The sequence below is a fragment of the Myotis davidii genome, unplaced genomic scaffold (assembly GCF_000327345.1).
Source record: "Myotis davidii unplaced genomic scaffold, ASM32734v1 scaffold651, whole genome shotgun sequence".
Taxonomy (NCBI): domain Eukaryota; kingdom Metazoa; phylum Chordata; class Mammalia; order Chiroptera; family Vespertilionidae; genus Myotis; species Myotis davidii.
The window spans coordinates 1,216,450-1,228,401 of record NW_006283994.1 but is presented as its reverse complement, the minus strand read 5'-3'; the positions used below and the strand labels follow the sequence as shown (position 1 = coordinate 1,228,401).

General features: G+C 46.4%; 1 protein-coding gene across 1 annotated transcript in view; it reads left to right on the top strand.

Moving 5' to 3' along the window:
• Nucleotides 1–11,952, top strand: part of NUP214 (nucleoporin 214kDa) — a 68,540-nt gene that overhangs the window by 54,120 nt on the left and 2,468 nt on the right. Inside the window, exons 28-30 of the mRNA XM_015567742.1 lie at nucleotides 1,150–1,211; nucleotides 1,707–3,527; nucleotides 5,224–5,294. Coding sequence (XP_015423228.1) covers nucleotides 1,150–1,211; nucleotides 1,707–3,527; nucleotides 5,224–5,294 — 1,954 coding nt within the window. The remainder of the gene's footprint in view (nucleotides 1–1,149; nucleotides 1,212–1,706; nucleotides 3,528–5,223; nucleotides 5,295–11,952) is intronic.

The window sequence follows — 11,952 nt, the reverse complement described above, 5'->3', positions numbered from 1 at the left end:
CTTCTTCCCATTTTTAAAATAAGCTGAAAAGGTTGGGTCATTGGGTCAGTGGCTTATCTGTTTATATAAAATTTCTTCACCAAGGTTGAGACAGAGAAAAAGGGTTTTTCTTAAATATGATACAATATTTAACACAACATTTTAGATGGTCTTTGTCCATTAGACAAAGGCCATGGTGGGTAAAAAAAAATCTAAATTCTTACATTGCTTATTACATTTGGTGTGCTTGGTCCTTTATATTTTAATATTTTTTTAATATATTTGTATTGCTTTCAGAGAGGGAGAGAGATAGAAACATCACCGATGAGAGAGAATCAGTGATCGGCTGCCTCCTGCACACCCCACACTGGGGATTGAGCCCACAACCCAAGCATGTGTGCTGACCCGGAAAAACTGTGACCTCCTGGTTCATGAGTCAGTGCTCAACCACTGAGCAACACTGGCCAGGAGGTCCCTTATATTTTAAAACTAGACTGATTTAAATTTGCTATTTGAGCTTTTATCACAATGAGTAGTCTATTCTCGCTCACTCTTGGACTGACTTTTCTTTGGCTATGGTGTCTTTGCTCACAGTGTAAAGGAGAAGTACAGAAAGAGAGAGGACATGAAAGAGTCAGAAAAGTTTCTGAACCAAGTTTTCCTCGCCCAGGTCCAAGGGTTGTGTCAGAACCGCAGAGACAGTGGCTTCTATGTCAGGCGCCCCATCGTGTCCCCGAGTAGCGTGGAGCTGTCCTGACACGCTCTGTGATACTCGGGTGGGTTTTGAGAGGTTGTCCCTAACCAGCCTGTTTTGTCTCCTTCACCAGGTGGCCCACTGCTCTTGCCACCATTCCCCATACACGTTCCTGTGCATTTCCGCTCCATTGTCTTCCTTGAGCTAGGTCCCCACCCGAACCTCTGCCTGGGGAAGCCCAGCCATCCCTCCAGGCCCTTCCAGCTGCTGCTCCCTCTGCCTCCTCCACCGATTGCCTCCCCAGCTTAGGTCTCGGGGTGGCTTTACTGCTCCGCAGATACGTGCTTTTCCTCTGTTTGTATCGGCGAGATTGTAAGTTCCTGGAGAGAGATTGTGCGAGTGCATCACACGGTGTCAGGCTGAGGGGGTGTGCCTTGGGGCGGTTCCTTGGTAACCTCTCTTCTCCCACTCCCCAGGACCGGCTTTAATTTTGGGATAATCACACCAACACCGTCTTCCACCTTCGCTGCCACACAAGGTACCGTCTCTGCTGTTCAGCATGACCGTTGTGTTCCCCTGGGCGCGGGCAGCGTTCTGACAGATGTGTTGGCCTTTTACTTGCTGCCGAGTCCTGCCTAGAGCATTTGCGTGCGTGTGGTGGTGTTCTCCCTTAGAGCCGGCTGGTCCTTAGCTAGCTCTGCCAGGGATGTTCCCGAGGGACGCGCACGTGGGAAAGTAAGGGGAGACGCCTCTTTATGTCTCTTGCGGGAGCATGTGTTAACTTCTTGCATTCTAGATATGGTGTATTTGTTGTGATTTCATGGTCACGAAAAGAATAGTTGTGCTTTTCACCCCAGTGAGATGGCCCAGACGGAGGGATCGTTCTGTCCTCCCCACTCAAGGCTGCTGTTGGGACCAGCCGTTCCTGACTGCATCGAGGGGGAGAGAGGCTGGCTTAGAAATAGTCAGCAGAGATTCGCCAGGTCAGATTCTGCTAAATCCAACTCCTCTCCTAATTTCTTTGTCTTACTAGGGGCAACACCCCCGGCTAAAGAGTCCAGCCAGCCGGACACATTCCCGTTTGGTGGGGGAGGCAAACCTTTCTCTGAGGCCGTCCCCGAAAGCACATCTCCCTCCACAGTGACAGCAGCGCCCACCACCACCGGGGCCGCCGGTGCTCCCGCAGGAGAGTCAGCCCCGCCGGGCAGCAGGCCTGCGGCCCCTCCTGGAATCACTCTCTCCACCCCTCCCAGCAAGTTGGAAGCGGTGCCATCTAAGGCAGGGGAGCTCCTCTTTCCACCTTCTCTGGCGGGCGAGACTCTGGGGAGTTTCTCAGGACTGCGGGTCGGCCAAGCAGATGACTCCACAAAGCCAGCCAGCAAGGCTCCCGCCACCAGCCTGAGTAGTGCACAACCAGCCAAGACTTCCCTCGTCTCCTCGGGGTTTAACTTTGGTGGCCCTGCCGCGGTGGGGAAGCCCGCGGAGCCTCCCTTGACCTCCTCTGTGACTGCCACCACGGTGGCACCAGCAGCCAGCACCAGCACCAGCAGTGCCTCCGCTGGTGTCTTCGGCAGTCTGCCCCTCACCAGCGCAGGCGCCTCGGGGGTCATCGGTTTTGGCGGGTTATCTCTGAGTGGCAGCAAGACTGGCTTTTCATTTGGAAGTCAGCCCACGAGTGGGACAGCGCCCCCATCTGCCCCACCACCGGCCACCACTGCCACTCCCCTTCCCACGTCATTCTCCGCCTTGTCGTTCGGTGGCCTCCTCAGCTCAGCATCTGCTCCCGCCCCGCCTGTGTCTTCTGCCACAAGCACAGAGGAGGTGACGTCCCCATCTTCGTCCGAGAAGCTAGGCACCAGTGAGGCCTCAGCATCAGCAGCCTCGCTTCCGGGGCCACAGCAGTCAGCGCCGCTTCCCCAGGCACCTCTGCCAACTCTCGACCCCGTGAAGAAGGAGCCTGTTCCTGCCCTTCCCACAGGCTGCAGCCTAGACCCCACGGCACCGAGTTCCAGTCTCCCAGCACCTTCTGCAGAGGCTGCGGCAGCAGCCACCGGAGTCCCTGACGTCAAGACTGAACCAGCTTCTCCTCCCTCCCTTTCAGTGCCTGGGCAGCCGGCTGTCACCGCAGCTCCAACCCCGAGTGCAGGCCCTGTGACCACAGAAGCACCAAGTCCCCCCCCGACCGCCAGTACTGCTGCCAGCGCTGCTCCAAGCCCCGCTGCGGACTCCGTGGCGTTTGGCACTGTCACTTCTGGTTCCTGTGTCTTCACTCAGCCACCAGCTGCAAGTTCTAGCTCTGCTTTCAGCCAGCTCACCGGCAGCACGGCCTCCACCCCCTCGGCCACCCCCGTGTTTGGGCAGGCGGCAGCCAGCACCACACCGAGCCTATTTGGGCAGCAGACGGCCAGCACAGCCAGCACAGCCACTGCTACGCCGCCAGCCAGCAGCTCGGGGTTCGGCAGCCCAGCTTTTGGCACCTCGGCCACAGGGGTCTTCGGGCAGACGGCCTTTGGGCAGGCCCCGGCCTTCGGGCAGTCGACAAGCAGCCCTGCCAGCAGCTTCTCCTTCAGTCAGCCTGGCTTCAGCTCCGGGTCCGCCTTTGGGCAGTCCGCGTCCTCCCCTTCCACGTCCACCAGCGGGAACGTCTTTGGTGCCTCTTCGAGCGCCAGTAGCTCCCTCTCTTTCTCCTTCGGCCAGTCTTCTGCCAACACCGGTGCGGGGGTGTTCGGCCAGAGCACTCCGCCTGCGTTTGGGCAGAGCCCAGGCTTTGGACAAGGAAGCTCTGTGTTTGGTAGCACCTCGGCCACGACCACGACAGCATCATCCTCTGGGTTTAGCTTTTGTCAAGCGTCAGGTAAGAATTTATGGAAGATTTTTATCTTATTCTCCTCTGTAGTATTTGAAATATTTGCAACAAACCAGTACTACCTTAGTAATTAAAGGGAAAACCAAAAAAACCCGAAGTCCAGAAGGGAGTGAGGGTGCTGTTGTCTAGGGAACGCCTTTGGCACGATCACTGTCGGTCCAGTTCTGCTTCTCAGCAAGTTCTCTCCTATCCTAGCCACCAGGGTGCCAATTTCATGGGTAAAAAAAAAAAAAAGCTTAAGGTCAGCAAGTAATGAGTCACTCAGAAATAGGAAATTTTTAAGTCAGAAGGCAGGCACTTTGGAGGTCATTATGCCCAAACTGTCAGGCGGTGGGCAGACGGATCCCTGCAGTGAGCGCTTGCAGACCAGCACTCGCTCCTCCAGGCCACGCCCTGCCGGCCGTCTGCTTCCTCCACTCAGTCTTCCCGCCAGAGGGCAGATACCCACATTTGAAAAGTTTGGTCTTTTCTGTTTTCAAAGTTGTAATTTTTTTAAAAAACCCAAATCTTAAAATATTTAAAAGTAAAACATAATCCTCCCTATTGCTTCTCTAATTTTAGCAGCTCCTTTTACTTCTAAAAGTCAGTAATAGGCAGACCAATTTGAAAATCTTTTCCTAAGCTTCTGATAGTTATCTTACGAAAGGCAGTTCTTCCTGGAGTAGGCTCTGGGGGGGAACAAGGATTGTTGATTTCTTGGTGGGCAGGAACTGCTAACTCATTCCTCTGGTGATGATTTATTTGAAAATGGTTCCTAGTTTTTTAGAAAGGAAATCTTTTCTTGTCTTTCTTCAACAAATGTCTGTTGATCTCCCACTACATTTGGCTACAAGGACACAGTGTGAAAGACAGTTTTAAAACCCGCCTGATGGCCTGTGAAGAGGCCAGGTGGCCGATGGGAGTGATGGGAAATGTGATAATGTGGCCTAGAGATGGGCAGGGAAGAGGCCCTGTGAGTCTCAGAGGGAGTTGGTGTTTAACACTATCTCTAGCGCATCCTTTGTTCAGTCAACACTTGAGAGTCCCTCATACACACTATGATCAAACTACCTCATCATGATCACAAACCTCTGAAGAAATCTTCTTTCACACAGTAGCTACGGATTGGTCCCTGGGCAGTCCCTCCACCCCGGGCAGGAAGGGAGACTGCCTGAGCTCCCCGCCTCGACCAAGGACAGAAATGAGAATGGAACTCCTGTACTCTACTCCTTATATAGCGCTGCCTGGTCTTCCCAGGCCCTGCTCAGCCCAGCCCCCACGTTGTGCCACTCCGAAGAAAGATAAACTGCCCGGGATGAGTCTGGTCTTTGAGGTTGGAGGAAACCAGGGAGCAGAAATCTTCATGACGTCCAGTCATTGGGAAGACTTGTTGGCAGTGAAGTCTAGGGAACAGCTGCTCTGAGGGTACCTTCTTGGTGCCTACCCCCTGGGTTTCAGTAGAAGGCAGGATTCAGCCCTTGAGACTTTGGAATTTATACTATTGTAAAGTGTTCGCAATGCAAAAAGATCCTTATGTACAAATCAGTTTCTTCATTTCCTAGATAGGAAGCCAGATTTTATTCATGGGTTGATTTATTGTTGGTTATCTTAGCATACCTAAAAGCCATTCTAAAAAACAAAACAGAACACTTTGATGTTGTAAAAGACTTCCAATTTAAAGTTTTTTTTTCTTTTTCTTTTACAGGTTTTGGGTCCAGTAATGCTGGTTCTTTGTTTGGTCAAGCAGCCAATACTAGTGGGACAGTGTTTGGCCAGGTAAATATGTATGTTCGCCCCTTTCATGTCAGCTACACCCACCCCGTCCTCGTCCCTGCATGTACTGTAGTCAGTCTGTGTTGCCCACCTAACCCTGGGAAGCAGCCTGTGTGCTTCTCAAGCCCCGCCTTCTTAGCTCACTTAGGGACACAGAAGTCTCAGCCTCTGATTCGAGAGAATCACCAGTTTTCATCCTTCTTTGAAAGCACATTGCCCGATTTCCATCCATCTTCCACCTGCTCTGTTAGGCCAGGGGTTGGCAAACGAGGGCCATGGATTAAACCCTCTCCTTGGCCTTGATTTTTGTTTTTTTGTGTGTATTTTTTAAGGTCATTGACCTAAGAACAGTTGTTACCTTTTCAAATGGTTACTTAAACAAAAAGAAGGAAAACATGCTCCTTCTGGTAACCTAAGCTAGTTCAGTTTGTACAGCTAGTGATTATCTGTGCTGGGCTTTATACAGTTGACTCCTGTGGTCATTAGTACTTCTGAAGGCACATGCTGTTACTGTCCTCACGTGACAGGTGAGGACACTGAGGACCCAGCGAGGCTGCTGCTTTTAGATCACTGCATCCGCATCAGGAGGCCTTCTGAGGAAAGGCACTCGGACCGATTGGAAATGACTGTGACTTTCTGAAGGGCGTTGTATTATCCATAGTTCATCAAGTGGTAGGCACATTCTTTGTTTTTGTACATCTTCAGTAAGAGATTTTCTGTATCGTCTTCTTCCTTTGAAGACGGAGTCCTTGCTCTAGTCTGGGATCCTTGGCAGAGAGAAGTGAAACCTCTAAGCTCCAGTTTCTGTGATGGTGGTTAGAGCATTCAAATCTCGCTCCCACAGAAAACAGCTAAAATACTGGGTGAAACCACAGTTTTTAAAACACTGAGAAGCTGACAGGGTGTTTTGCCACGTTAAGGAAAAAGGGCACCTCTGGAAGTGAGCACAGAACCCAGCTTTGCCCTGAGAGCATTTACTACTATAATTTGAATTTCCTATTTTCATAACTGGGAAGGGTACAGGAGCAGAAATCACTAACCAAGCTCTGCACAAAGTGAAAGGCCTCAGCATGCGGGTGGCCTGGCGTGGTCCTAAAAGGGTGGTGTCTGCAGGTGCCTGGCAGAGCAGCAGACACTGAAGAAAAGTAACTTTACTCTCGGCCTCAAATCATTAAATTTATTAAAGCACAGTTAGCATACAGTATTATATTAGTTTCAGGTACAGTTACAATATAGTGATTCAGCATTTGTCTATCTTACAATGTGCTCACCACACTGAGTCTAGAAACCATCTGTTACCACATAAACTTGTCACACTATTATTAGTTATATTCTCCTCATATCAGATAACTTCTAAGGGCACTGATTTCCATGCCTAAATTAGTCATAAAGGGAAGCAAGGAATTATGGTCAAGAATAAACATCAGACATACATTTGCAAAGACTTCCTAGACTGTAAAACAGCTGTGTTTTACATGTTTAAAAGAAATGCAAGACAAACTTGAAAGTACCAATAAAGAATAGGAAATTGCAAGAAGTGTCATAGCAGCTTTGAAAAAGAACCAAATAGAACTTACAGAAAAATATAACAAGTAAAATTTAATACCAACAGATGAGACCCAGGTGAAGAGAACAGTCATATACTAGACCAGGGGTCAGCAAACTTCTGTGAAGCACCAGGTAGTAAACATTTAGACTTTGAGGGCATGATACGTTTCCGTAAAGCTTCATTTACAAAAACATAACAGATTGGATTTGGCCTGTGAACTGTAGTTGACTGACCCTTGAACTAGAAGGTAAGTCAGATTAAGTTATCTGGTCTGCTTCATGGAGAACAAAGAAAAATGGAAGACGCAAAAGAAAGTAAAAATCCTAAAAGAGGAAATACAAAATACATTTAATCTGAAGGAAGAGAAAAAAGATACATGGTGATGGTGATATTAGAAGAGAAAAAGACAGAAATTTGAAAACAGTAAGCCACAGATTCAGAAGTCAAATGCCAACCAGAATGTATAAAAGAAAATGGATTCCAAGATCTATCATAGTTAAGCTGCAGAATTACAGAAATGTTAAAAATACTCAGAGACAAAAAGACAGGTTACTTTCAAAGGAGTTGGACTGACAGCTCACTTCTCGGCTGTGACAAAGCCAGAGACAGTCTACCTAGCAGAAAATATCTTTATAGGATGTCATGGAATCAGAGCATTTTTTCAGACAGACACTGAGAGAATCTATGCCTAGAAGGCTTCAAGGAAATTCTAAAGGAAATTAGGCAGAAGGAAAATCTGACCTCATTAAAATGACAACTTTCTTAATTTTAGTATAAAACAAGCCATGAACCAGGAAAATTGTAGCATATAGGACCAAAAGAATAATTGTATTCAGAACATATAAACAGTACAAGTCAAAAAGAAAAGACAACTATACCGCCACCAACATGGCTAAAATGGACAGGGCTGACAATACCCAGTGGTGGTGAAGGCGGAGAATGACCAGGAGCACCCACGTGTTGCTAACATGGGGTAAATTACCCTTTGAAAACCGCCTGGTAGTATCAAGATTAGATACACAAAATCCCTGTTGGGCCAGCAAATCCACTTCTAGGTGTGGAGCCGATGGGAATGAGTGCCTTTGTTCAGAGCATGTGGTTAGAATGTTCAGAGTGTATTCATAAATGCTACACATAGGAAACAGCCCCCATGCTTCTTGCTGGAGAATGGGTAGAGTCACTGTGGTGTGTTCATACTGTGGAGGCTGGAGAGCAGTAAAGACAAGTAGCGCTCCTGTACGAAACAAAGTGGGTGCAGAAGCCGGACTCGAGAGCACACACTGTTGGTACCCAGAGGCACTGAGGGCAGGGACTCCGCAATGGCCAGAAGGCAAAAACCACCCAAGTGTCCATCAACAGATGACTGGATAAACAATAAGACGATACATAGACAATGGAATATTACTCAACCTCCAAAAGGAATGCAGGTCTGATTCATATTACATGCGGTAGACCTTGACTGCATGATGCTAATTAAAATAAGCCCCTTCTAAAAGAACAAATGGTATAGGATTTGACTTATATTACATATTTAGGATCAGTTAATTAAAAAGTAATCACTTAAAATGACTACATAAATGGAGAATTATTGTTAGGAGTATAGAATTTCTGTTTGAGATGATGAAAAATTTCTAGAAATGGATAGTGGTGATGATTGCACAACACTGATTGTACTTAGTGCCAATGAGTTGTACTCTTAAAGTGGTAAGTTTTATAATATCTGTGTTTACCACAATAAAAAATAAACAAAGGAGCCAAAAAATTATTTTCAAAACAGAAAAAGAATAGGTAAATTCATAGAACCAGAAATTAGACTAGAGATTACCAATGGCCAAGGGAGGAAGGAGTAGGGGAGTCACTACTTAATGGTTACAGAATTATGGTTGTGGTGATGAGAAAATGTTGGAAATAAGTCATGGTGATGGTTGTACAGCATTGTGACTAATTAATGCCACTGAGTTGTATACTTTAACGTGGTTAAAATGGCAAGTTTTATGTTATATATATTTTCTGTCAAAGCCATCGAATTATGTACTGTAAATCAGTGAGTTTTGAGGTATATGAATTATATCCCAATAAAATTGTTTTGTTTTAAAGAAACAAATTAGGGTCTGAAAGATGGGCAGGGACAACAGTAATTTTTTGAGTAAAATGTCCCTGTCCACCCTCCCCCACTTCTGCTGAGAAAAAGGAAGTCAGGGTAGGACTAAAAAACAAAAGAACTTGCAGCCTTATACTCTCCTTTGCCTGGAATTGTTGAGCCCAAATGCTGCAGCCCAGCTGCCTCCTGGCCCCAGGCTCAACGCAAAATAAGACCCAGAGCCTAAGCCCTGAGCCAAGCCAGGGGCTTAGTGAGTCGGAATGATTGCCTCCTCACTTGAGGGTACAGAGGAAAAGGAGGGCTCCCTCTCTCCAGAAAAAGCATGAGATGTTCTTCAGTCACCACACACTGTGTCTTTTATGTACAAGATCAGTATACCGCCCCCTCCCCCAAATAACTGTAACTTATGAAGTAGCAAAAACAAAAAGAGAGTCATTTTGGAAATAGCAAGAAATAAACTATCGATGACCCAGACAATTGGGACTATCAGGCAGAGACTTTAAAATAGCTGTTGTACTCCAGGATTTACAAGAAAATAAACGGATGTTTGATTGGGCATCTCAGCAAAGGGGATAGAAAGCAGTGGTCTGTATCTGAAGTTTACATCTAATACCTGAAATATGTGATTGGGCAGGTTAACAGCAGAGTGACTACCACAGAAGAACAGGGCATTTGAAGACATGTCAACAGAAATTATCTAGCATGAAGCTCAGAGAGACTGGAAAAAAAAAAAAGAACACAGAGGCAACAGTATCAGGCAGTCCAATGTGTCTGTAATCAGAGTCCCAGAGAAGAGAAGACAGAATGGGACAGAAAAAAAAATATTTGAAGAAACTATGGCCAATCTTTTCCAAATTTGTTGAAAAATAGGAATCCACAAATCTAAGAAACTGTGAATCCCAAACAGAATAAATACCAGAAAACCACACCTAGACACATCATAGTTAAGTGTCTGAAAAACAATTTTTAAATTTGAAAGCAGCTAAAGAAAAAGAGGACATATAGGGAAACAATGGATTATGTGGCTCTGACGAGATACGAAATGTATGACAACCGTAGCAGCAGTGCCTTTGCAACCTCGGAGTAGGCCGGTGGCTCTCCAGCAGCACCAGCTCGCCCCCAGGGGAAGTTCACAAGCACAGTGTCTGGGCATGTTTGGTGCTCATGAGTGGGGGAGTCTCCTGGCATCTAGCGATGCTGCTCAACACCCCACAGCCTCCAGAACAAGGAATTACCCAGCCCAGATGTCAGCAGCGCCATGTGAGATGCCATGAGGTAGACAAAAATTTCTTAGATCACAGAACACACTAACCATAAAAGAAGAAAATGGAAAGACTGGACTTCAATAGAATTACAAACTAATGCTCATCAAAAAACTTGCCATAAAAAGGAAAAGGCAGGGCATAGACAGGAAGAAAATATAGTAGGTTTACAGTTTTCCATACGGGAAATAATACACTAATTAATAAATAATACAAGAGTAAACTTCTACGTGCTCACAACTGTAATATTACTTTTGCCCCACCCATGTGTAAAGAACTGTAAGTCAAAAATAAAAAGACAGCCCAGTTTTAAAGATGAACAAAATACTTGGACAGATACTTTACAAAAGAGGGTATGTGAGTGGCCCATAAGCACATGAACACTAGCTCAGCACTGTTAGTCATCAGAGAAATGCAAATTAAAACCACAGTGAGACACGCCCTCACACCCGCTAGAATGATTGAAATTTAAGAATAAACAGTCGCATGTGGAAGAGCGCTAGAGCAGCTAGCTCTCCGAATGCATTGCTGTGCGAGTGTGAAACCGCGTGGTCACTCTGGAGAGTCACCTGGCAGGTCCTTCATCAGTTAAATGTACACTAGTGTTATGGTTTAGCCATCCAGTCCTAGGTCTTTACCCAAAAGGAAAGAAAATACATGTTCACAAGAAGGCTTGTATAAGAATGTCCGTGGCAGCTTTGTTTATGGAGACAGCCCAGCTGTTCCTCTCCCGGAGGCAGCAGCACTGCGTCCTCTCCACAGAGCGCTCAGCTGCAGAGCGGGAAGGACTGTGCATGCGGCAGCGTGGGTGACCTCAGGAGACTATGCTGATTCCAGCAGGTCAGCTGGGCAAGAGGAGGACCTCACAGGCATCTGGATTGGAAAGGCAGCAGGGAGCCATTGCAGATCATGCGCTGGGGAAATCCTAAGGGATCCAGTGCAAAACTATGCGGACCATAAATGGGCTCAGTGAGTGTGTAGGACACAGGATCAATATATAAAAATCAGCCGAAACCGGTTTGGCTCAGTGGATAGAGCGTCGGCCTGCGGACTGAAGGGTCCCAGGTTCGATTCCGGTCAAGGGCATGTACCTGGGTTGCGGGCACATCTCCAGTGGGGGGTGTGCAGGGGGCAGCTGGTCGATGTTTCTCTCTCATCGATGTTTCTGACTATCTCTCTCCCTTCCTCTCTGTAGAGAATCGATAAAATATATTTTTAAAAAAACATATATATGTATGATATATCAGTTATTTTCCATATACTTGCATAGAACCATCTAAAAATTAAGAAAATTCCATTTCCAATAGCATCAAAAATTAAAATATTTAAAAATAAATCCAACAAAAGAAGTGCAAAACCTATTCTGAATATTATAAAACGTTGTTTAAAGGCATTCACGATGATATAAGTAAATGGAAGAACATCCCGTGATCGTGTATCAGAAGAGTTAGTATTGTTGCAGTGACAGTGCTTAGCGAGTAGATACAGAACCACAGCTGGCCGGGTTACCAGTCACCAGGAATTCCGTGTAAGACAGACCCAGGTGCCTGTTTCATAGAGGGATTCGGCCTTTATTTATTAACACTTTAATTTCAGGTTGTTTCAAAGACTACGAAAAGAATAAACCAGGGCAGCAAATCAGGAAAAACGGTTTGGAAATGTCTTCCTGAAGAATTCTCATGAATGTCTCTTACATTTGTTTCTTCGAATTAGAATCACATCATGTCCACACATTGAGATTGGTTTATA